This window comes from Poecilia formosa, unplaced genomic scaffold (assembly GCF_000485575.1).
Source record: "Poecilia formosa unplaced genomic scaffold, Poecilia_formosa-5.1.2 Scaffold31, whole genome shotgun sequence".
NCBI lineage: Eukaryota > Metazoa > Chordata > Actinopteri > Cyprinodontiformes > Poeciliidae > Poecilia > Poecilia formosa.
In genome coordinates, this window is record NW_006799970.1 from 94,777 (window position 1) to 119,805 (window position 25,029).

A 25,029-nucleotide genomic window follows, 5' to 3' on the forward strand; every position below is an offset into this window, starting at 1 on the left:
CTCTGTCTCCATATACTCCTCTTCTTCTTCCTCCTCCTCCTTCCTTTATGTCCCCCTTCAACTACTCTGTCGCTCGCTTTCTTTCTTCTGCATGTACATCTTCAGGTCACGGGTCATTAAGTCAGCTCCAGCAGGGATGTGTTGGAACAGGATATTTCTCATACTTCCCTGCCCCCACGGCACTACTGAAACACAAATATGCATAAACACTCACATCTCTGAAAAAACACGTAAAAATGCTTGGTTCGTACTTAGTCCCATTGTCTGCTTGATGTTGGTCGACTTACTCAGTACTTAAGAACGCAATTGTGCATAATTTATTTTTGCACGAAATACAAACTTGGATGCAAATGACACTTGCATCTAAAAAGCACATAACCTCTGAACAGAAAAAGTCATGTTTGGTCTGTCCTTTGAGTAGACAGGTATTTTTTTTATATTTTCTAATATTTTGAAGTTGTAAATCACATTCAATGGTTGCGAACTGTGTTTGGAAATCATGTAATAAAATGACAGAATTTAATCTTTGCATCCACAGACAAGATATGCATGAAGCAGATGTGTGTTTATAACGTTGCATTTTCTTTATAAAGCATCCAGAAAACAACATCAACATCTCAGAGTACTCTGAGAGGTAAAATTCAAAAGAGCCGGTAGTGTTGTTAGTGGTATTGGTGCATGCTGGACCATTTAAAGCATTGATTGCAAGGAGACAACAATTACAGATGACTAAAACCCATCTCACAATAAACACAACATGATAATCCTCAAGACTCTGTGGACTGACAGGACAAATGTGGAATGTTTTTGGAAGGTATTCGTCACGTTACTAACACAGCAGTTCTAAAAAAAAATGAACCCGTTTCATTATTTGAAACAAGAAAAAGTAAGAAAAACTTTTGTTTACAGCACCGTATGTAACCGACTGTCATAACCAGGTAAAAACCTGGTTACGATACCACACACACACACACACGCACACACACACACACACACACACACACGCACACACACAGAGCAGAGTTCATGAACACATACCAATGTGCATATCAGAGCGCTTCTCCACCCTGGTTGTTGTGCACTGTCAAACAACATTAGATTGTATGAGGTGTCAGTGGGATAATTAGAATAACACGTTCGCTGCATTCTTCATTATATGTGTCATCACCACGTACTGGCTGAACTTCCTCGCTGACACCACCCCAACCTTCAAGCCCTCACACCCAAAACAAACAATCACACCACCTTACTCCAACTGAACTGATGCCTTCTTTATTTGGGGGCAGGGGAGGGGGGGTGTAGTCATGCTCCCCATTAAAAATGGCCTCCAGCAAAAACCTAATTGTCTGAACTTACATCGTGTATTTTTCCACTAATTAGTTCCTTGGGAAGGCAGCATGATGCACAAAGTTGAGGAGCAGCAACACGATTTCAGGAGGAGGGTGTTGGCAAGAGATCATGGCGGAAGATGAGTAAGGCTCTGACGTCGGCGGCTCTGGATTTGGCAAAATATCTGACGGCGACTCTGTCTGCTTTCGCTGTAATGGAAGGAAGCAGTGAAGCATGTGTCCACAGAGTCAAAAAAGATGTTGAAAACACCGGGAAAAAAAACAAAAAACAAACAAACAAAAAAAAAAAACACGGCTAGCAATGATCTCGGGCACAAAACGTGAAGACGGCAACAGTACAGAGCAAAAGGCATGTTGGTCTGCGGGGGGTCACGCGGAAAGAGGGGGGGTGCGAAAAGCCCAGACAAACTCACACAAACGGCCTTGCACACACCTTGTGGTTAATGAATAACTAACAAGCAGAAAGGAAAGGGAGCCTTCTTTTCTGAGTGAGGCCAAATGAATTCACAGAAGCGCTATGCAAATGTTCCCTGGGCTAACGAGACTGCCTGCATGATTGGAGTGCCATTGAAATTCTCCTCGTGCACAGCCCTCTCTCACTTCCTACCTCCCTCCTATCCTCCTTCAATCTCCCTCCATCTCTCCCGCCATTTCAGTCAGAACGTCCATGTTCTTTCCATCTATCTATCCATCTATCTATCTATCTATCCATCCATCTATCCATCTATCTACATTCAAATCAGGTTTTCTGCACAGATAAACACTGCAGGTCTATCATTGCCTGGACAGCAGTGAATGCCCCTGTGTCTGACTCTCTCTTTCTGTCTGTCTCACCGACAAACACCCTCACACACACCTACACCCTCCAGTCCACCGCAAACACACACACACACACACGCACGCACAGACACAGAGTCCGTTCAAACAGAGCAAGCTCAGAGTCGCTCTGCACCTGTTCTCTCTGTAAAACATCCAAACACGAGTGCTGAATAAATAACCCAACCCAACACACATCACAGCCAGGTTCTCATACACAAACATGCGCACGCACACACACACACCTACACACGCACACACACCACAGCCCATAAACACACATCAATAAGTAAACACCACCCATTTCCCCTCCCCGGTTACCCCGCCGCCTGCCCTCTTCCCCTACCTTTTACGTGAGGTATAAACTGCTCCGCTCCTACAGGAAATCACACATAGATGTGTATAATGGTTAATGGTCAGACACTAATGGCAGATATAACAAAAGGACAAAAAGAGACACAGGAGGAAAGATGGAGGAACTTGTCAGATGCATCTTTAATGATTGGGGGCTTTAAAGCTCCCGCTCTTCTCCTTCCTTCTCCCCTGGGTGCTGGGGACAGCAAGAAAACTAAAACACACACCTCTCTCTTTATCCATCCACACACCCTCTCATGCGTCCTTATCTACCTGCCTAACTTATTCCGTCGTCTCTCCATCCCGTACTCGCTTTGCCATCTGCATAATTTAGCATGTCATGCTTTTGTGCCACTTTGTGTCCCCCTGTTTTCTGCTTATTCTGTGGTTTTTTGGGCCTGTCTCTTGTTCACTTAAAGGGCTGATGGAGTGGATGGAGCAGGCCAGGCATTGTCACTTCTCTATCTCCTAATAAGTGCCTCTAAAAAGGAAGGACTAGAGCGGGAGAAAGTTATAGAGTGGATAGATGGAGGGCTGGAGAGAGATAGCAGGCCTCCACAGAGAGGACACAAAATGGAGACTGGGGCAGGAGATGCAGCAGCTGTGGCGACGCTGCACTTTACTCAGAGAGGCACTGAGTGCGTGTCAAAGAGGCAGCTTCAATCAGTGAACAACGTCGCATGGTTTTCTTCACTTTCTTCCTTAGGGGAAGGAATCCTGATCTGTTTTTATGTTAATTAGTTGAATGTTAAGATCAGTTCCTCAGCAGAAAACTCACATTTATTCTGCATTTCTGAAGGTAAGGAATTAGGCGTGTTGACACAGGACGTCTTCACTGGTATTTAAAAAAGTTCTGCAGTATTGTGGAAAAGTTTTGTTCCCTTGTAGAGGATAAGCTTTGTAAATACGAAATGCAGTAAATCGCGTTTTCATTCGTAAAGGATTATAAATTATGCCTTTTGAGTCATAATCTGCATCATTTTCCAGCAATGAGCACTAGACGATCAAACATCAAGGTCTACAGGTATTGAGCATAATTCAGGCTTTATTTATTCATCTAATTAGTTTATCTACCCCTGACAATTACTCTGCCACCGCCATCTTTGGCGGTAGAAGATATAAAATATTGTAGCATAACAGCAGTATTTACACTGTTATGCTGTGTAAATCTGAAGCCAGGTGCCCACTCCAGGTAGGCCAACCACTCCTGTGAAGATTTGTCAGTATTCCAGGTCATCTCCATTTCTGGATAATGGAGCTCATCTTAGAAATGGCTTTGAGCAGATGTGTACATCAATACCTATGTTTTTCTTCTGTTTTTCTTCTGTTTTTTTTTTTGTATTATTATTTATTCTTCAGGCTCCTTAAGAACTCCAAAGATTTTTGTTCTGTAAACCATCAACAACAGATTAATTAATACATACATACTCTTGTAAACTAACAAAGAATCACAGCATACTGTTTTCAGTTTGTGCAGACCTTAAGGAGAAAAAAGAAAAAAAAGAAAGAAAACAAATCATTTAAAATTGGAATTAGAAGGGGCAGTCCTCAAAAAAGGTTAGAAATTTATTTCGGATAGTAAAAAAAAAAAAAAAAAAAAAATCTAATCAGTGCTCCTCTAATCGTAGTGTGTGTAATTGCGTGTTCTAGCCATAAAATGTTGGAAGCTTTGTGAGGGAGGTGACCACAGACGGTGCTTTGAAACGTACGGTAATCAATATCGAAAACCTCAGTGGCATATTTGCAAATTTGCACGTACTGCAGTGTTGACGTGACGGACTCAATCAGCAGACTCAGTGAGGACAGTTTGACCGTCTTACATCCCAGGAAGGACTAGAAATACGCATTACTGTCCTCCGTTCGCCTGCATGTGTGTGTGTGTGTGTGTATGCGTGTGTGTGAGCATGACTGTGGTGGAGCCGAGCCATGGCGATGCACTAATAAAAATCAAGCAGCGATGCATCCTCACACCTTCCTCATTCCGCCTGCCGGATTGCACCGGTTTCCATGGCGACGGGATAAAACTCACACTGTTTTAAGGTCCAACTGAAGGAGATTCACACAGTCTCACACGCACGCGCGCGCACACGCACACAGATGAAGTTCCTTATTACACATCTGTCAGGTTGTACTCCTTCTGACAAGAAAACAAATGCTAATTTTATTATAAGTGACGGCAACACCAGCAAACCATCAATTAAACGGAGAGACGCGGCTATACGGAGAAGCTGCGCGCGAGCGGCGGTTATATGGCAGCTGAGTAAAAAAAACAAAAACAAAAAAAAAAACACGACAGCTATAGTCTACATACACTCGGCCCTCCTCTGTTTGACTATCAGCCCGTCTTGTCTGTAAATTTGTCCGTCCCGCCCAATGTTGCTCTGTGCGCAGGGCACAAAAGCAAACAGATTTGGCTGTCAAATACTGACACGACACTCAAGAAGGGTCGAATCGCAGTGAGGCCAGCTGTCAGCAAACACCCTCCTCTCTCTTCATCAAAACCCATTCATACTCGGTTTTATTGACCAACACAGCCGTCTGTGTGACATATGTCATCTTGTCAAGCCGACACCTAGCATGCACTGTCTCTAATAAATGGCAAAGCACCAGAGCATCTCGGGTGCTCGAGTGAAGGCTGAAAGTTGAGCATGCAACCAGGAGCTGATGGATGAAGGCGGATGAATGGACGGATGGATGGAGGCATGCACGAACGCCTCTAATTGGAACTCGGTGTGGGTCAGTGTTTGTGTAAGTGTTTCTGTGTGGGGCCATCGACACAGGCCACCAGTCTGTACCAGGGAGGGAAAGAGATGAGAAGAGCCTTTGAGCCGAAGATGGCCGAAAAGAAGAGCACCACTGTCTTTACAAATAGGACCTATTCATCAGCTGTGAGGAGAGAGGAGGCGGAGGAGTGACCGAGAAAATTAGGGAGAAAAAAGAAAAGTAAAGCTCCACAATGTCTTTGGAAATCATCATTTCTAGAAATATCCGAAGATTTTAAAAAAAAAAAAACAACAACAAAAAAGGAATTTATCATCTTTTTTCCCCCTTTGCTCCAAAAGTTGTTTTGCCAATACTTGTAAATAATACTGCTACTTTACAATTTTTGTTGATTTAAGTCAAATTATGATAAACTTTCACTGATCATCAAAGAGACATATACAAGCTTCATAAGTAAAGTGATGAACTACAAGATGTCTTGTTAACGTTTCCACATGTTTGGGCATAAGTTAGCTATAGACTAAACTCATAAAAAAAGTGGGATGCTTTAATATTTACTTTTTCAGGGTGTGATTTCAACAGTTTGCCTCGTGGGCCTGGGGGAAAAAAAGAGGACTTGAAAGATAACTGAAACCAGAGTGGATCTTTGAGACCTGATATGAATATATTACACTTTATTTCCTTTATTTTTTTTTTAACTGTAACAAAAATCATCAAGAATTAATTCAGCAGACTGCAGGTGATACAGAGAAGAACAAAGTGTAAATTTAGGTACAAAGCTTGAGTAGGTAGATTTAAAATTTACTTTATTATACCGTTACTTGCGTTTCACTGCTCATGTCCTATTTTAAGTGCAGTAAAAGCTCTGAATCTGAATCTTGCGTTACTCCTATATTTAAATAAGCAAATCTTAGTTAAAATCGTGCATCCACCTTAATGTTGCTGTAAGACTGACTGTGGATCCAACCTCTGTTAAGAAACAGCAATGCAATATGTTTTGGTAGCTGACTGTGTGAGCTGCAGAGAGCTGCGTTTTTTGTTTGTTTAGATAACAAACACTTAGTGATAAGTGCAACCTGTTGTACTATTTGGGGCGAGTAAGTGATTTTCCATCTGTTGTTAACAGATCAGGTATCAAGATAAATGTGGTTGAAAGATCAAAATCGGAAGAGCTAGCAAAAACCACGTTTAAGTTTTCTGTTGTGGCTTTGTCAGCAAAACTCCCCGGAGAAAGACCTTTACCAGCACCTTTAAAAAGTAGTCATCCCCTTGGATGTTTTACCCTTATATTTCTTTTACAAATCACTTAGGACGAATCAAATTTGGCCTTTTTGACAAAAACTACAAAAAAAAAAAGACAAAAACACTTTTTTAATGTCAAAGTAAAAACTCCATGCTACCTGACAGAGCTTGAAAAGTATTGCAAAGCAAGAGTGGAGAAAAATTGCAGTGTTTCACATGTGATTTTAGCAAAAGGTGCGTATTCTCACTACTGCCTTGAATCGCTTACTTTATGTTAAATATCTGTATTAATTTTGTCATTTTGTACCAACCAGTTGCTATTTTAACATTAAAAGGTTTTTTGTAAGTTTTTTTTTCCCTTTGTTAACGAAGCCACATCTTGTTGACTGATTTGCAAAAGCAACAAAAAGGGTAAAACATCGATCGGGGTGCTTTTTATAGACTGTATGGTGTGGGCACTATAGGTAATGATTTACCATTGCATAAAACCTTGGCATGTACATTCCTGAGCTCATGATGAAAAACTGCCAATTAAAATACACAATGGAATAAAAAAGCTAGCAGACCTAAAGTCTTGGATACCATCTGGATTTCTGCTGACCATATCACTGGAGTCCAAGAATGGTGGTGTTGATGGTGATGGTGCCCAGAAAACTGTCAAAGGTAGCCAACCCCAGATGACTTACCCCCATCTCTAAGGTTAAGTACGGTCACCCTATGGAGGCAGCTCATTTTGACTATATGCATCCTTATTTCATTCTTTTAGCGTTAAGGTTTTTTCACGAAACTGCTTATTTACACTTTAGTGTGTGTGTGTGTGTGTGTGTGTGTATGTGTGTGAGTGAGCTAGAGGAAGAAAGAGAGAGGGAGAGAGAGAGAGACTATCCCAACATGCTTTCACTTGTTTATATGTGCATGTTTTACCAAATGATCAATACCATACTCCCACTGAGCGCTTAGCACACAAACGTGAGACACTGACTTTTACTAACAAAACACACACGCAGACATGCGCACACACACACCCACCCACCCACACACACACACACGCACAGGTACGCACACACACCCTGAGCTATGAGTCAAACAGACTTGCCTGGTCTCACCACTCTCACACTGAGAGATCCGTGACAAGAGAGAGGGGAATCCAACAACAAGCTTTATCGATCCAGACAGGAAACCCCCCTCGGGCCACACACACACACACGCAGACGCACACACACACACACCTACACACGCACACACACCAGTGTTGAGTTGGATCAATGAGTGCTGCTGTGTGAAGGATAGCATCGTACAAAGAGGAGCACAAACACACCTTTATGCACAAAGGCGCATGGACTGTACGGAGGCGAAATAAGCGCTCCGTATCAGAGAGGGCGATAAGGGGCACAAGGAGCAAAACGTATCATCTGACCTAAACAGTCTCGTCTGACAGCCAACAATTTGGCGTAGCTCTATGGAGCAGATGTTAACACTGTGCCACGCACACCTGAACACAGTCACAAGCACACACACACACACACACACACACACACACACACACAAATGTCAATGCACACTGAAAGAATAGCTAGTAGCAGGCTCGGTTTCAAAGTGATATTGCTTCTCCGTTGAATGATTTAAAGAAAGGATCATGTGGAGTAAAGAGAGCTGCTCCGAGACACAGCAGAGATATGGCTGCTCAATTTTTTCACGAGCAGTGACACAAATGTATCACTCATCCGACTGCGTACCATCTCAAGCCGTCTCAGTCAACATTCCCACACCCACATGGGCGCAAGTAGAGTTTCCTTTATGCTTTTTTATTAAGAGTGTGTTTCCACAACATGTCTGTCTGTGTTTTTACGTGATCAGAAATATTTCCAAACAGATGAATTTGCCTTTCTTGAATGCAGAGGAAAAGTCAGGTGACATTCTTGTGTTGAACGAGCGGCAGTGTGAAGCAATAGCACTGATGCCCACCGGTAGAAAAATCTCCAGTTTCTCCACGATTTCCTTTCACTACGGGAATGGTATGGTGCAAAAATGTTAAACCCAAACAAACATTGCAAAACTAAAACATATTCATCCCTGTAATGAGGTGATAACCAACATTCTGTCAAATTTCTTCATCTAATTTCTCCCTGATTCAAATAAAAATAAATAAATAAACACAACAAGAGAATCATGACATCAGTATTTTAGCGATTGGCTGACAAAACCTGTCAAACTAATTTCTAACACCAACGTAACGGCGTTTGGTGAATCACTGATGACAACTGTAGCCTGGATGTCCTACCGGGGATGATGGAAATGGTGTCTTTCTCCCAGGACACCACGCTGACGTACTCTTGAACAGCTGAAGGGATGAGGCACTTGAATACGGCAATGTTGCCCCGCATGGAGTGCTGGTCTGCCACTCGGACTGTGTAGGGCTCCCTGAACACTGGATTATTGGAAAGGAAAGGAAGAATGTTAGTTATTTAAAGCAGTATTGCGTTGGTGACCTGGATCCTTTTAGCTAATAAAAGTGAAACATCTTTATTTATTTTTTTTCTTCAATTGAAGTGGATCACGTTTGAGAAGCTGAAAGAGAATAGCTATAAAGCACATCATCAGCTGAGAAGCATCAGATTATCCGTACAAGCAGATATAAAAAGATTGTTGCATTTTCATGCGGTACTGATAATTGCAACTTTGCGTTTTATTAAAATTAAGGGAAACTAAGTTTATGGAGAGCTAAGACCAAAGAAGCAAAGGTGTTTCTCAATTTGACTTGGTGTCACTTTAGGCACTTTTTAAAAAGAGTTAATATCACTTTAGTATTTTATTTCGTCACCCTACAACCACGATTTTCAGCACCTCTTTTGGCTCATCAACACAAAGTAGCACAGCAAGCAATTGAACGAAGTGAAAGAAAGCGATAGGTTCCTTTTTGATATTAAAAAGTGAGACATGTCTGTATTTAGCCCCAGTAAGAAGAGCACATTACTAAATAGTGCTCATCAGTCTGTAGTTCATTTCCAGTATAAATAAAACTGTTCTGTAAAGAACCCGTATGTCTGTGTGAGAACATTGTTGAACGGACAGTGCTATGAAAACCAAGAGCAAGTGACAAGTCAAAGAGAAAACCGTGGAGAAGGTGAAGCAGAGTTAAGGTTATGAAATATCTCAACCGTTTAACATTTCAAAGATTGAAAATTGAGAGAGTATGGGGCAACTTAAAACCAAAAAGGAACATCTAAACTGCCCACGATAACTCTGTGTGAGTTGCCTTGATTGTTTTGTAAGAGCACCGTTTGAATCTGATTTGGTTCACATGTTTCACTTTGGCTTTTATGACTTCATCACATTTCTCAACATCCTTCTTCATCACATTTCTCAACATCCTTCTATGCTGTTGTAGGATGTGAGGAATCTCTGCAAATAAAAAAAAAAGAGCTAAAGCAGTAAGGAGTATTCCATATGTGCACATCATAATCTGAAAATCAGCGACGCATAACATTTTCTAACTTAAAAAAAAAAAAAATGTTTTTCAATGTCTCTTTTTTATGTCATCACTGTCCGGTCCCACCAAACAATGAATGCAGGGGATAGCAGACCAGAAAACAAAGCTGTCTGGTGTTCAGTTTAACCACATTAGGACAGCGATGCACTTTTTTTTATTATTTTTTTTAGCTCCGGACGTAAAGCCACAGTTTGACTGTAAGAAGGCCCGACTTTGAGCTGCGTCGAAAGGGATGCACAGTGATCGGCCCCTGGCCTTTTAAAGCGCAGCACCACAGATGCTATGAGACGGCAAGGAGTGGAGGACCGCTCACAGCCGATGGAGCTGTCACATGCAGGCGCCAGGCTTCAAAAACACACCCTCTGCTCATGGCACGCCGAGCTCCAGACTACGAATCTGTGCCAGCGAACAGAAAAGGACGGTGGTGATCAAGACGGGCTTAATGATAAAAACAGTAGCCTGTAGCTAACCAAATGATCTCTCCAGTTAATTCCGTCACATTTGGATTAGTGGGGGAAAAATGTGAATTGTTGAATCAACGCATACATTCATTAGATAAATTAAGTGAGGTGAAATTTAAATGAATGGATTATTTTGATAAGAAGGAGAGACGGGTAGTTCCACCCACTAGACAGAATCATCGGCGTGTTGTTTTCTAACCCAAACTGTGGAGCTTATTTGTTTAAAGTTAACACGCTAGATTTTTTTTTTTCCCCTCTTCGACGTGCACAAAAAGGAGAATATCTGACATGAGTAAGATGAGAAAAACACAATTACAGAAATCAGATAGGGTCTAGACTGATATTGGGGACGGATTCTGGCAATCTATCAGCCGGGCCTCACTTTAGAAATTAGGACAGTAATGGCTTAACAATGTAAAAGGTACACACACGCACGCACACACACACACACACACACACACACGCACCAAACTGGGAGTGGCCTCGCCCCTCCCGCTCTCTTCCTCCAGCTCTCCAGTGATATAATTAACGCCTAGCCTGAAGGCCAGTTTCCTTGGTCATTAATAATGCTTTATGCCAGCCGCTACTGTCACTGGAACCCAGTGGAACCAAAGCCAATGTCCTTGTCGAAACGGTGGAGAGTCTTTCACCTTAAAGTTCGAGCTTTATTCTCCCAAGTCTTTTGTCTCATTCTATCTATTGATTTCACAGTTGTACTTTATTCATAAGCGCCTGAACCGCAGACCCCGACTTTCTTCTTTGGTGGCTTGTGAGGGAGCACAGAGTCTAGCGTTTATGTGAACCTGGCAAACATTGATATACTTTTGTTAAAATTAACCCTTTCATCCGTGAATTATGATCCTTAGTGTCAGGATTTTTTTTTTTTCCAATTTTGTTTCTTATTTTCTTAAGGCATAAAAAAACGGGAAGAAAAAATATTTGTAAAAAACTCTTTTTTTTTTTTTTAGGTGATCAATTGTAACTTTCTCCAAATACAAAGTTGTTATTTGAAAAATACATCAGTAGTATTGTTCTTTAGGGATTATCTGTTGTCACAATATGTTTTTTACCTGCAAGAGTCATCTACAGTAGAAGGAGGGACCGGGACGGTCGGCACGCTTTTATGGCTGTCGGCCATATTGGATTTAACCAAAATAATTTCTTGCATTTGCAGCTGATGGCCAGTAGATGATGGTGTATTTTATGATGCATTAGTGTCCACTTCAGTGGTCTGTGTGCATTTATGACATAAAAATCCACAAGACGCACAAGAAAATGTCTTTTAGATAGCTGTCCACTGTAGTGACCGCTATGCATGAAAGGGTTAATTCATTTTTTCGAAGTTTTATTTAGAATGTAATTTTCGTGTGTGTTGGTTTGACAATGTAAAACATTTTAGAGTGTGTTTTTTTAAATCTGAAGATTTATCCTATAAAACCACTTCACAAAGACAGAGTGACAAAAGATTCAGTTCTCTGTAAATGTGTCTATGCCCCTTGAACATCAATGTATATTAGGACTTCATTCAATAAGATAAACTAGTGAAGTAAAATGTGAACATTTTTAGAAACTGTAAAACTGAAAAGTGTGGCATGCATTTCTATTCAGTCTCCCTTAGCAAGTTATAGACATGTTTTTCAGTGGAAAGATTTTTTTTACCCACTTTTTGCAGAATAACTAAAAATCTGAGATGAGATTGAGGGCATCTGGAAGAATCTTTTTCTTCAAGACTTGCAGCGGATGTTTGACTGGGCAATTTCAACAAGTAAAAAATTGCAGGTCTGGCTGCACATTAAGAGTCATATTATGGAATGTGGTGAAATCCATTAATATGTCCAGAGCCACAAACTGCTTCATCACAAAAAATGTCAATACAAAAAGCAAAAAGACAATAATAAAGAAAAAAGTTTCCCCCCCAGCTTTCTGAAGCACCTGACAGATTTCCTTGCAGTAATTCCCTGCATCTTGCTACTGACTTCTTCTAATCAACTCTTTTTAGTTGCATCTACTCTTTCTTTGTGTGTATTTTCAGAGGATGAACTGGAATGTTGAAGCTTTGCATGTCGTTTTAAAAGCTGATCTTTCTGGCGTGATCTTCAAACTCAACAGTGCCGTTTGAAGTTTGTTTTTGAAATGAGGCGACCTTTGAAAGAACTTGGTTAACTTGCATTATATTTGGAGATGTTGGAGTCGCACGATATGCCACGCATTTTTTTTTTAGGTTCCAATATGACGAAATGCAAGAGACAGGATATAGACCATTTTGCCACCACTCTGGTTACCAGAAGCAGAGCATCGACGAGAGCTCAAAAGATAAAATAAAAATCGTTCTTATTAGGTCTTCGTTTGACTTCCTTAAATTAAACAACTCTAGAGTTTCATTGATGCCATCTAGCAAGTGGATCAATAGCCGGGATCGACACGGGAGCCTCGGCTGTTGTGACCGAGCCAATCCTTTCAATCATTCATTTACTCTCCAAGTGACCTGGCTCCCTCCTGTCAATAGAAAGTAAAATCCCAAATGCCCACTGAGGCTCTCCGAGAGTGTTTAAAATCAGCCTGACAGCTTGTAAATACTTGCCACAACGATGACAGATATCACATTTCAGTTCAGTGGAAGTTCAGATCCAGTCAAGGTCACTTGTTTTACTCTTCACACCCTTTTGGAGAGTGTTGCGCAACAACTCCTTTCCCCCCCCCCACTTGAAATTTGTCAAATAAGCTCCAGCAGCGACCGCAACAAGAGGCCGCTGTCGTGATTTATTGCACGTTACTCAAAGACCTTACAGAGACAAGAGGGCAGCTTCGTAACACGATGTAAAATAGTCTGACTGATTTGTGTGTAAATTGCTTTCCCCCTCCTCATCGCATGCGCAGCAGAATTATTAGGATGTTACTGATGCCTGACTATAAGTAGCCGGGTTGCCAGGAAACGAGCTAAAACATGGGCCTGGGCGCACTGGGCGCACTGGGAGGCGAGTCTTGTATCACTGTCGCTTCAATAATTAACGACAGGGAAACCAAATACTGCATTTACTAATTTATAAAGCAAGCTGAGAATACAAAAAGATCATGGAGGAACATAATGAAACACAAGAGATCCTAATGCACGTAGCTTTCATTACAAACTGAAAATGTTACAGATTTTAAAAAAATAAGTAAAAATGAAATACTCTTTGGAAAACCTGTTTCTATGTTATAAATAAACTACCGGTTAGAGAGGAGATGCTGAGGACACATTAAGAACGAGGATCTATGCACACCCTTTCCAGAGCTTCGCAGTTTTGTGTACATTAGCTGGAACAAAGAAGAGGGAAGGTTAGCAACGGACAGATGTCCTTCCTTCATTGTATTGCGTCTGTGTAAACAGCTGTTAGGCGAATGAAACTTAAAACCTTTTGACTCGTACAGCCAGTTCTGTCACAGCATTACTGCATGTGTGCACTGAAGTCTCATGTTAATCATTTATGCTGAAAGTTATATGAAAATAAAAATGGACTGTTCTTTCGTGACATTCAGTGATCAAGGTAAAGGGCAACTATTAATTAACCTCCCGTCTTTCTGATTATGTGGATTTTCGGTTTTTCAAAACGATGCCAGCAAAAAAACAAAAAAACAAACAAAAAAAAAACATATGTTAGCAGACAAGAATGTTCGGTGACTCTTCTGCTTGGCCTCCATTGATGGATGGATGGATGCAATCAGGAGCAGAGATTTACATTTAGTGTCAAACTAATTCAGCGTTTCAGATGTCCAAAGTCATATCAGTGGTCAGACATGAAGGTGGCAGCACGATGGTTTCAGGTTGCATACGTCTGTGGGACATGACCTCACTGTGTTGATAAGACATGATTTCTGCTCTCTGTCAGGCTAAGTTTGTGATCTTAGACTCAAGCTTTGCAGAGGAACAATGATCTGACGTACACACACACACGCACAGCACACACACGCACAGCACACACACCAGAACACATAAAACAAGATGACAGAGTGACTTACTCAAACAGAGAGGTAATAAAAACCACATGTTGTATTTACTCTGGTTTTCTCAATTAGCTTGCTGATCCAAAATGTTAAATTGGACTTAAACAGAACAGGTTTTGTCAGGGAGAAGGTACTTTTTTCGTAGCACTGTAAAGATCAGATCAAACTGGACTTTGCGGTAAGATCTGGAACATATCTGTCCCTTTATGCGTGTTTTGTTAGAACAAATGGATTTGTTTGTTGACACATTTGGCAACAAATCCATTTGGACAAATCCATTTGTCCTTCTTCCTGCTGTTTCCAGCAGGAAGAAGGTCCTCGGTTCTACTTCCGTCATTTTGCATGGACTTTGCATTTTTTCCCCATGCATGCTTGTTTTCTCGCCAGGGACTCTGTGTTCTTCTCTCACAAGCCAAAAACATGCATGCTAGTACATTAGCATGCATCGTCTATGTGTGTTCCTGTCTGGTGACGTGTCCAGTGTCGACTCTGTGTCTCAGAGTGACTACTGAACAAATTCCCCAGCTGCCTGCTTGGATAAAGTGGGTGCAATGGATGGATTGATTAAGGTCAACTAAACTGGAGTCTGCGTTTTAAGTTTAAAGCATAATCCTTTTGTCTTGTAATGTCCCTTTTTTGTGATATGGCACTAACAGTGAAATAGTAGCGTAACTGAATTTGTGAAAAGCAAGTGGTACGCGTTATGATACAACCCTATGATGAAAGAGACACTTCAGTGCCTCCAGTCTTATTCCATCTATATTTAGCATCAACTTGTTACCTTTAAAATTGACCACACCAACAGAGGTGTGTAGAGATTTAGCATCGGGGCCGTGATAGTTCCTCTGGCTATAGAAGAGTTTCACCATGGGTCAAACCTGCCTGAACCCTAACAGACTGGGTGACATTTTAAATGTCTTCCACTGGTATTTAAGTTTCCTCTACCCATCAGTGGACTCAAAACAGTTTAAGATGTCCAACAATACTTAATGTTTATGAACAGCAAAATAATTATATAAAAATCCCCAGGATTATGGCTTATGACTTCTTTTTCACACCGTGACTTTTATTTTGTTCTTATTCCTGGTGATAAGTCATTTACAAACATTTACCTCACAGCACCTTCTTGCCTACAGAAGCAGTAGGAGTAGGATTTAGAAGCAGGTCATCATGTCTTCATCCAATCTGATGCTTGAAAAGGTCAAACTTTTTTTTGACACTTGAGTCCCTGGAGTTGCAAGACAGCATACTCGCTCTTTATCACAGCTTTTCTTTTTTTTTTTTTTTTACAAAATAATAATAAAAAACTAAATTAAATTCAGTTTGTCTTCTGTAAAAGTGGAGGTATTCAGACTGGTGATCATGTTATTATTGGACTGCTTGGAGCATGCATGGGAGAGAAGGAAGAAAAGAGGAAAAAATAGAGACGGAAAAGCGACGGAGAAGGAAAAGCGCATGGATGGCAAGGAGGGGGGGGCAGATTTTTGTGGAGGGTGTCTCACTGCGACTTGTCAGCTGTCATCATTCTCGTGCACCACCTGAGACGGGGGTATGCCACACCCCGGCGCTCACGCCTGGGTTGCCCGTGGCAACCGCAGACGGAGGGTTTTCCACGCGCACGCCCGTGCGCGTGGGAGAAAGAGCGAAGGCGTGCCTTTGTGCTGCGTTAGGCTCCAGAGGTAATGAGGTGCGCACACATGCACATGAGCCTGGCTACGGAGCTGTAGAGTTGTGGTTGCCTCAGCATTTAATTGATTAATTGTTGTAATTATTTGGAAAGGAAGGTCACTTCAACACTGAGGCTATCTGGAAGGTCACTCTGACGCTGGAGGGACTCTCATCCTCTGGGGACCACGTAGGCCATATGGGTGTGTTTGTGTGAGGAGGAGATTTCAGATCCGTTTTAAGACATGCGTTCTACCTGCGCATGCACGAGTGAGGCGGGGAGCTGATGGCTGCCTCTTTAGGTGGCCGCAATGAACAAATTCAACAATGCTACGTGTGTAGCTTTCACTGTGACCCAAAAATCCACTTCTTTTCATCTTTCTTTTCACATCTTTATATGTCTGTGGCTCATCTTTTCTGCCAAACAACCTGGCAGCCAAATATTGTGCAGTGACTGGCTCAGTGAGTGTGTGTGTGTGTGTGTGTGTGTTTTAGCATTTATCACCTTGTAAGGACCATTTTTTCCTAACAAATACTACTTTGTGAGAACGCACTTTACCTTATGGGGCCCAAAGCTTTGCCCCCATAAGAAGAAGAGCTGTTTTAGGGTTAGTGGGTTAGGTTTAGGACTAAGGTATGAATTAAGTTTAGGTAAACGTTAGGGTTAGGCATGTACTGGTAATGGTTAAGATCAGGGTAAGGGTCAGGGTTAGGCTGGGGAAGTAAATAAAAAAATGAATGGAAGTCAATGTAAAGTCCTTGTGAAGATAGAAAAACAGTCTGTGTGTGTGTGTGTGTAGTTTTGGGACTTTCCAGTCCATGGACAGATGGAGAGACTGGGAGACTAGCTTGCTGGCATGAGCTGCACACAAGCTGGAGTGGATGGGAGTCTGCTTGTTGTCTGTGTGAGTTCAAAGGGGCGTGAATATAAATGTGTAAATCTGTGGTATGTACACCTACATGCATTATATTAACCATGCGTGTGTTTGGGATTTTTGACTGTGCGTTTGTGAAGATGTGCAATAATGCCTTCAATCAGCACGTTCATCACTTCCCTCCAGCTCTGACCTTGGCAGGGAGCGCAGACGGGTCACTGAGCCAAATGTTTGTGTGGTTGTGGGTCTGTCCTCTAAAGAACTTAATTCACAGGCATTTCAGGACACTTGAACAGATATTGGACCAAGATAGCCGTTTTGACAAGAGCTTAAAATTTCTTTATGGGTTGGGGGAAAAAAACAAACAAACAAAAAAAACAAAAGGTGAGATCATTTCTTTTCATTTTTTTCCTAAATATGTTTCAAATTGAAGATGTAATGTTTATAAAATCTACCTCCTTCGTTTTTGTGGAAGATACCAGCTCAATTGTTGCATGAAATCAAACACATTGAGCTTTTCCCAGCTTGTCACCTTTCATACAGGTCAGGGTAAAGTTATAGAAAGGTTCACATGTTCAGGTTATTGAAAATATCTAAAGCTTTTTTTTTTTTTTTAAAGTCTCTCACAGTACTGTTGAACTGTATCTAATAATACAAACTGGACGGTACCAAGACGTTGGAGTCCAACTAAACCGACTTAGAGTTTGTGACCGTGGGAAGAAAAAAAACACACAAAATTTTCAAGATTCATCCAGATTGCTGGTGCTTTATCCATAAAACGTTTCATGAAAATTTGAAAGTGAAGTGAGCTTTTTGTAGCGCCTGCTTTAACTTGTCTGCCCGTTACGGTCAGATTGGACAAATTAGATAAAAAACTGTGAACTCCGGAAAAAGCATTGCAGATCTGTTTTCTTTATTATGTTAAAACTCTGTGTAGCGACACAAAATATCGGATTTTTATTAGACATAAATCACCCCCTGTTTGTCTCCTGTTGAGGCAGGAAATGTGACTAAATTATGACGAATGATGCGTTTCATGTTAGAAAAACCGGCCTAAATGGTAAATTTAAGAGATGCTGGGTAAACACGGTGTCCAACCCATTTGCGACTGAAACCTCAGCTCTAAAGTGGGGGTTGAATGTTTACAGTCCAAGCTTTTAGGGCCTCTTCATGTCAATCATAATGAGATTACCAAGCCAAACACGGGTGTTACCGAGCTTGCTGTGGAGAACCACACCTAACTTTGGATGATAACCCACCGGCGTGCCCAGAATGTCAATGTACGGCTTTAATTTTACTTCCAAAGTTTATGTTTTATTACCCAACGAGACGAATGCTTAGACTTTTCTTCACATTGTTGGAGAGCAATAAAGAGAGAGGGATCTTGGAACCATCATAGAAGACAGCTCTTTTATCTTTTTTTTTTTCCTGGTGAACTATTTCTGTGTAGATTTAATCAAATGTTTTGTGTCGTCGTCATCCCCCGGTGATGACCCACTTTCAGTTTTCTGGCAGAGGCCAGCTTATTCTCACTCAAAGTCTCTTGGCGTTTCAGAAACTTTTGATGCTGCACGCCCAACCGAGGCGAAACAAGATAAGCGCACACCTGAGCTAAACCCAGAACCGTACGGGATGTTGCTGATGCTCGTCTCTGGCTCTGTGAGAGGCGGGGTACGCCCCTTGACAGGTCGCCACCTCGGTAGGACAGAAAAAGTTTTTTTTTTTTCCTGGCATGACTCCCAAACGTGTTGTTGGCATGTTTATGATGCCCATTTGCTGTTGTGGAGTCAAAGTAACTGCAAGACTTTATTTGCTGAAGTTAGGTGAGCTTTGCGAGATTTTTGTATGATCCCTCTGATTTTCTATGATGAGTGCATTCACCTAGATTTACCTTATCTAGAGGTGGTGTCAAATTAAAGTTTTTTTTTTGTCAAGATTATTTCCATTTTACATTGTTACATTTAACAAAAAAGGCAAGTATTAAACATATTTTTAATCAAGTCATCTTCTCTGTATTAAAAAGTTGTAATTTTTATTTGATATAAGATTCTAATGTTAAAAGCAGAAAATCATCATTATTGACACAAACAAATGCTTGAAAACTTCTGCCTGTGAGTAATTAACCTATTTCCCTTTGTGAAATGAGATTGTAAAACAAAAAATTAGCTTTTCAACTTGCTGGATTTGTCTGCAAGAAAAATGTCAGATCATTTACTTCACTTGCTTGCAGCTTGCCTGAGCCTCACCTGCTTTAACGTGGATGCTGGGGCTTCGGATCTTGCCCGCCTGATTCTCGGCGGTACAGAAGTACTCGTTGTCGTGGATGATGCTGTTGTAGGCAGAGGGGGAGAAAGGGTAGAGCTGGAGGGTGCCGTTGGCATGCACGTGGCGTATGTGGGGCACGTCGTAAATGTCGTCTCCGGCAGCCAGGTACCAGCGCAGGACGGCATGGGGGGCGCCGCCCGCGGGGCAGGGCAGGGACACCCCCACCGAGCTGGAGAAGGTCACTCGCTGCAGGGAGGCGTTCACAAAGTACAGCCGAGTAGAGACAACATCCTCACTGTTGGCTGTTGGGGTGACAGAGAAGGGGAGAACCCGTTAGAGGCGACTTCACGTACCAAACAAGTACGAAACAAGACAACCACAGCTCATGTTTTTTTTTAAACTGCAAATAAACCTGCAGGATGCAAAACTGGGTAATTTAGACTATCTGCAAACGAGGAAAGATAATCATTCTAGTTCATTCTAACAGAGCATTTAACTCCTCAGGACTTTGAATTCTTTGTGGAGCTTCCACCTGAACAACATTTCACAATTGATTCAATCTGGTTTCACAACTCTAAAGAAAAAGCTCAACAACCTTGGAGTCTGTTGACAAGAGATGCCTAGGAGAATTCAGTAAAACAGTAAGTGGCTTTATTCTTGTTATAATAGCAAGTAAAGTCGTGAAATAAAGTTCCCCAACTTTTGAAAAAGGAAAAAAGAAGAAGACGACGAAGAAATAAAGTAGAGAACAAAAGCAAATTGGTTGCAAATTAAGAAATACAACTTTAAGTCAAGGCAATGTGAGGCAGCCTCTTACATTTGAAGTTCAAAGACAGTCTAAGGCTAAATGAGTAAAAATAAGAATTTCTAACTAGAGCTGCACAATACCTATGGAGTCAAACTTGTAACGAGTATGATTCCAATGATGATGGAGGAAGAATCTAATTGCAACTAATGAAATCGCAGCAAATGTTGCAAAAAAAAAAAAGAAGTGCTTTGATGAAAACTGAATTGTTTTAAATATGTAAATTATAACATATTTGTAGTTAGTGTATAATTTATTGTAAAATAGGGGAAATCAGAATATGCTTTCTACCTCCACCTACTTGTTTATGGACCCTTGTTTTGTTTTCCTTCCTTGGTTTTTGACTAAATTTATTTGAATGTGAAATAAAAATAATTTACACAAAAGTTTATGTCTTTTTTGCATTTCATGTCTTCCTAAGGTAAGCTTGACATTTTTTGATTTGTGCAATCAAAACTACTGGAAAATCATCTGTACTTTTCTCTCCATTTCACAGATATGTTTAAATTACCTTCTTGTTTATTTGTTTAAAACATACAAAGACGTTCTCTTTATCTTTTAGAATTATGTTGACTTTTAATAATGTGTGAGAAAATGTTTTGTTTATTCAGCCAGTTTTCAATACAGCTGGCACAGAAAAATGTTAAAATATAACGATCTGCTTCTTTTTTTAAAAAAAATAATAAAATAAAATTAGCATATTATTTAAAAAAATGGCATTTCTACTTACAGAAAGACAAGAGAAAACTCTGGTTTTTAAGAAAATGTCCGCTTATGAATATATCGTCAGTCAATGAGATCAATCAGTTTTAACTTAACTTCTTAATCAATAACTTGCATCCCTACAGTATGCAAACCACTGTGTACACAGCTCTGTAAAAAATAGAGCCCACTGCACAGAATTTCATTGAAAACCTCATGATTATTCCACCAAATATTGATTTCTGAACTCTTTGAGTTAAAACATTAGCATTGTTGTTTCTAAACTAATATAAACTAGTTTTCTTTGCATTATTTGAGGTCTGAAAGAATTGCATCTTTTTCGTGATTTTGATCATTTTCTGCAAATAAATACTACTTGGGATTTCAGAGACATGTTGTGAGTAGTTCATAGAATAATAATAATAAAAAAAAACAAGGTTCACATCACTCATATACCCATAAAGAGTAAAATCAGACAACAGCTCATTTTGCCAGCCGTCTCTTAATTTTTCCAGAGCTGTATGTTCATCAATTTCACATTAACCCAAACAACTTCCTCCATGTTCCAAACTACTGCAAATTGCTGCAAATTGTCCAATTCCATATGCATTATCCAACCATCAGTAACGTAATAAGCTGCACCCACCCAACTCTGGGCAGGACAAAAATATGTCACAACATCAACCTTTTTTTTTTCTGATCATGTGAAGTTGTTGCTTGTGGTTCTCCAGGCCTCAGCTGCAGGAGGAGCCCTCTGTCTGAGCTGAGGAACTGGAAACCACACATGGCTCACTGTAAAACAATGCTGCCGTGGCACAGTTTGAGCACGGCTAGCAGATACGCTTTCATAACATCCTCCCCCTCTCAAAACACTCTTATTCAAACTAAAGTGGGGTATTAAGACATCCATGAAGATCTCTGTTTCTGTGTATGTTTAGCTGGGACTAGGGAGGGGCAGGGGGGGGGGAACTGAGACTCACGAGGAAGTGCTGAGCTCAGCTTGGCTGCAGGCCAGGGGGAGATGTGATGCCCCAAGCCAGAGAATTTTTATCTCAGACATTGATACTTAATTAATTTTTTTTTCTCTCTCCCCTGGATTGTATCAACAATGCCTGGATTTATTCAATCCAATCTTTTCAATTTTCTACATCCTCAGAGAATAAAGGGGCTCGTTCATCAATCGAGGTTTAAAGACGGCGTTGAATTGCTCTTAATCTTGAATTTTTTACTGATCGTCTCTGTCATTGTTAATAGTAGTTGACAACTACAAGATAACAGAAGGAAGCCATGAATTTAGGTTCTCTTTGGATTGGAGAACAAAACGAAAACGTGGGTGATAGTGCTGTTGTTAGCCGTTGTTAAATGTTCTGCCTGTTCCCTTAATTTTCCAATCAGAATCATTTGGAGAAAATCAAGCAATACAAAATATAAACGTAAACATTTTAGATGGAAAAAGAAAAAAAAAATCCACCGATACAGTTTTTGTTTTGTACGACACAGCTGGACCAGAAATAATACGTTTTCTACTACAATATATAGACCCATCTATGCAGCTTTGTATAAAGGGATATTTTTTGGCTTTAATATTTACTGTTCCATACACTGGAGCACTCCATCAACTTAGTTTCTCTTTGCTTTGTTTTTTTTATCATATCATATAAATATGTTATTTCAGAAGTTAAAACTGACCACAGGAAGGAGGAAGACCGTGTCACCAACATCGTCTTTTAGTGGTTTCCTCCTTGTTTGCTCACGTTAGCGTCCCTCATTAGAGCGTTGCTCAGCAGCACATTGTGGCGCTCTCCATGGTGCTGAAAGTGCAGATCGGTTTCCCCTCACAGCCTTTGAAAATGATTGACGCCGAATCAAACAGCACCGACGGATTGAACTTGACCTAAATTCCTATTTTTGAAGAGAGTAGCTGCTACAACGTTGTCTCACTATCTGCTCGTCATCTTTACTGTGCTCGTGCACGCATACATCCACAGGCCCATCCGCGTGCATCCGAGCAGCGATTGCATCTCTCCATTTTTTCCCTCTCTCTCTTTTTCTCTTTGTACTCCCCTGCCTTTGCTGTTGGCTGAGTTTGACATCAAAACTGAGCCAGTGATTTAACAATAACCTCTCTATCCCTTTGACATCACCTCACACAGAAAGAAACATACACACATTCACTCTCTCAGTTGCTTCTGAGCACCTTTGTACCTGAGAGCCTCCTCCTCTCCTCTCCCCTCCCGACCAACCACCCATATCCTGTCAGGGATAATGCACTCCTGATCTCTAAGTCAGCTGTAGAACAACACACACACACGAAAACCAGGAAAGTCGGACATTGGTTTCCTACAGTGGTGTGATTACTGCGTGGATGAGTTAAACAGGAAATATTACGTGGATTTAACACTTTACCTCTGGCCATCAAATCACACACCGTCGCCTGTCAGGAAAAGACAAGAGGTGCTCTGTATGATAAATACAAATTTGGATGTTTCTGATGTAAAGCATGAACTCATATTGGACATTTTAAAGATTTGGTCAGCCTTGTATCCTATAGTTAAGCTAAAAGATAAACAAAAACAACGCCTTCTGGAAAGTTCTGGTTTTGTTGTACTTTTTTTTTTTTTTTTAAATGAACAACCCAAACACAAAAAGCCAAACAAGACTCAAACAAGAGACACCATCCCTGCAGTGAAACACATCAGGCACAGCATCATACTTTGGGATTGCTTTTTTCCTATTTTTCCTCTTGGAACAGCTGATAACTATTTTCTGCTTGAAGTCTGAAGATGAAGGGAGGATTTTGGGGATGCGAGAGTCCCTATAGTCACACCCCAGAACTAAATTTTAAGATGTTTCCCTTCGAGTTTAAACACTTGAATTAAGCTTAGACTGCCTCGCCAGCATGCAGACACAGCTCTATAGAGCTATGCTAAACGGCTAACGTTGGAGCCAGGTGTGCTGCAGCAGAGACGCGTCTAAAAGTTGAAGGACGCCAGCCGCTGGATTGCAGCGAAGAAGATTGAACCTGTTCTTTTTGAAACACGAAGAAGGATACATTCTGTGAGGCGAACCATTAACCATTAGCCATTATGCATTTCTTGTTTTGGTGCAATTTTTTATTTATTTTTATTTTTTTACTAAATCATGTCTTAGCAATGCACCCCAACACATTCACACTTCTCCACTTGTTTTGCTGTGGATATGAAAATGGAGTATGAATATGTATGCTGTAGAGGCAAGGATATTGCCTATGGTGAACCTCTATGCATAATGCAGCTTTTTGTGTCTCATCTAGATTCATTCAGGAACACACACACACAGACACACACACACACACACGCACACACACACACACACACACTGGAATTCACACCATAACAATCATGTGGATAGAAAAACAGGGCAATAAATCCCTCACTTTGCCTTTCCAACTCTTTTTCCTTCAGTCCCAAAGTCACAGAAAAGACAGTTCAATTCATAGGAACGTATCTGCAAGTAGATTTTGGACGTGCTAAACTTTGCAGCTGCGTTTCTACTTAGAAGTTTACATACTCAAATCATTTGCAATAATGTCATACAAACAGTTAGACAAATGTGGACTCCACAGCTTTAGCTTTAGGTTTATTGGGGCAGGTATTGAGCCTATGCAACATGCAAGGACGTTAGTGAGGAGAAAACAGAACACTATAAAAGTTTTGGTCTTTGCCATCATAGTACATCAGCGCAAGATCACAAAGGACAATGCAAATGGATGAATTTCTCCCTCCATCCATTGTCTACACCTGCTTAGTTGGGTTCTTCTTACTATGTTCCCTTCGGTTCTGTCCAAGAACAGCATCACCGGTTGGGAGGGAGCTGAACACCTTATCATTTTCTGTACTGACCATAATAACATCTCTTACCTTCAGGAAGTCAAGCCCTTGAACTCTTGCCAAACCAGATGGTCAATCTTTTTCTCTCACTTTAATCGTCCTGCCATCAGTGCTCAAAGAATACCAAACCTGATGCTCCCTTCAGACAATTATCCTCTGGTAAAGATCCAACCTTTGACACCCTTCTTCCACCTCTTGTGTAGAAAATACTGAACCCAGTCCTAGTAACGGTCTCTCCCTAACTGGACTTCAGTTCACAAGAAGGTCCACATGCCATCTTGGTGTGGGATGTACCATTTCTCTCTTCCAGCACTATTTTTGGTTGCCTTCTTTACACAGGGTTGTAAAAGAGTATGCTCAGGCTTGTCACATATGTTCCCATGTCCTGAACCCCTAAGCTCCACCCAAGGGCTTTTGCTACCTTTGTCTGT

General features: G+C 41.0%; 1 protein-coding gene across 1 annotated transcript in view; it reads right to left on the reverse strand.

Moving 5' to 3' along the window:
- The window catches only part of dscaml1 (Down syndrome cell adhesion molecule like 1), a 125,568-nt gene that overhangs the window by 94,753 nt on the left and 5,786 nt on the right, over window positions 1–25,029 (reverse strand). The window contains exons 2-3 of the mRNA XM_016670172.1: window positions 19,204–19,524; window positions 8,764–8,910 (exon numbers count right to left, since the gene is read on the reverse strand). Coding sequence (XP_016525658.1) covers window positions 8,764–8,910; window positions 19,204–19,524 — 468 coding nt within the window. The remainder of the gene's footprint in view (window positions 1–8,763; window positions 8,911–19,203; window positions 19,525–25,029) is intronic.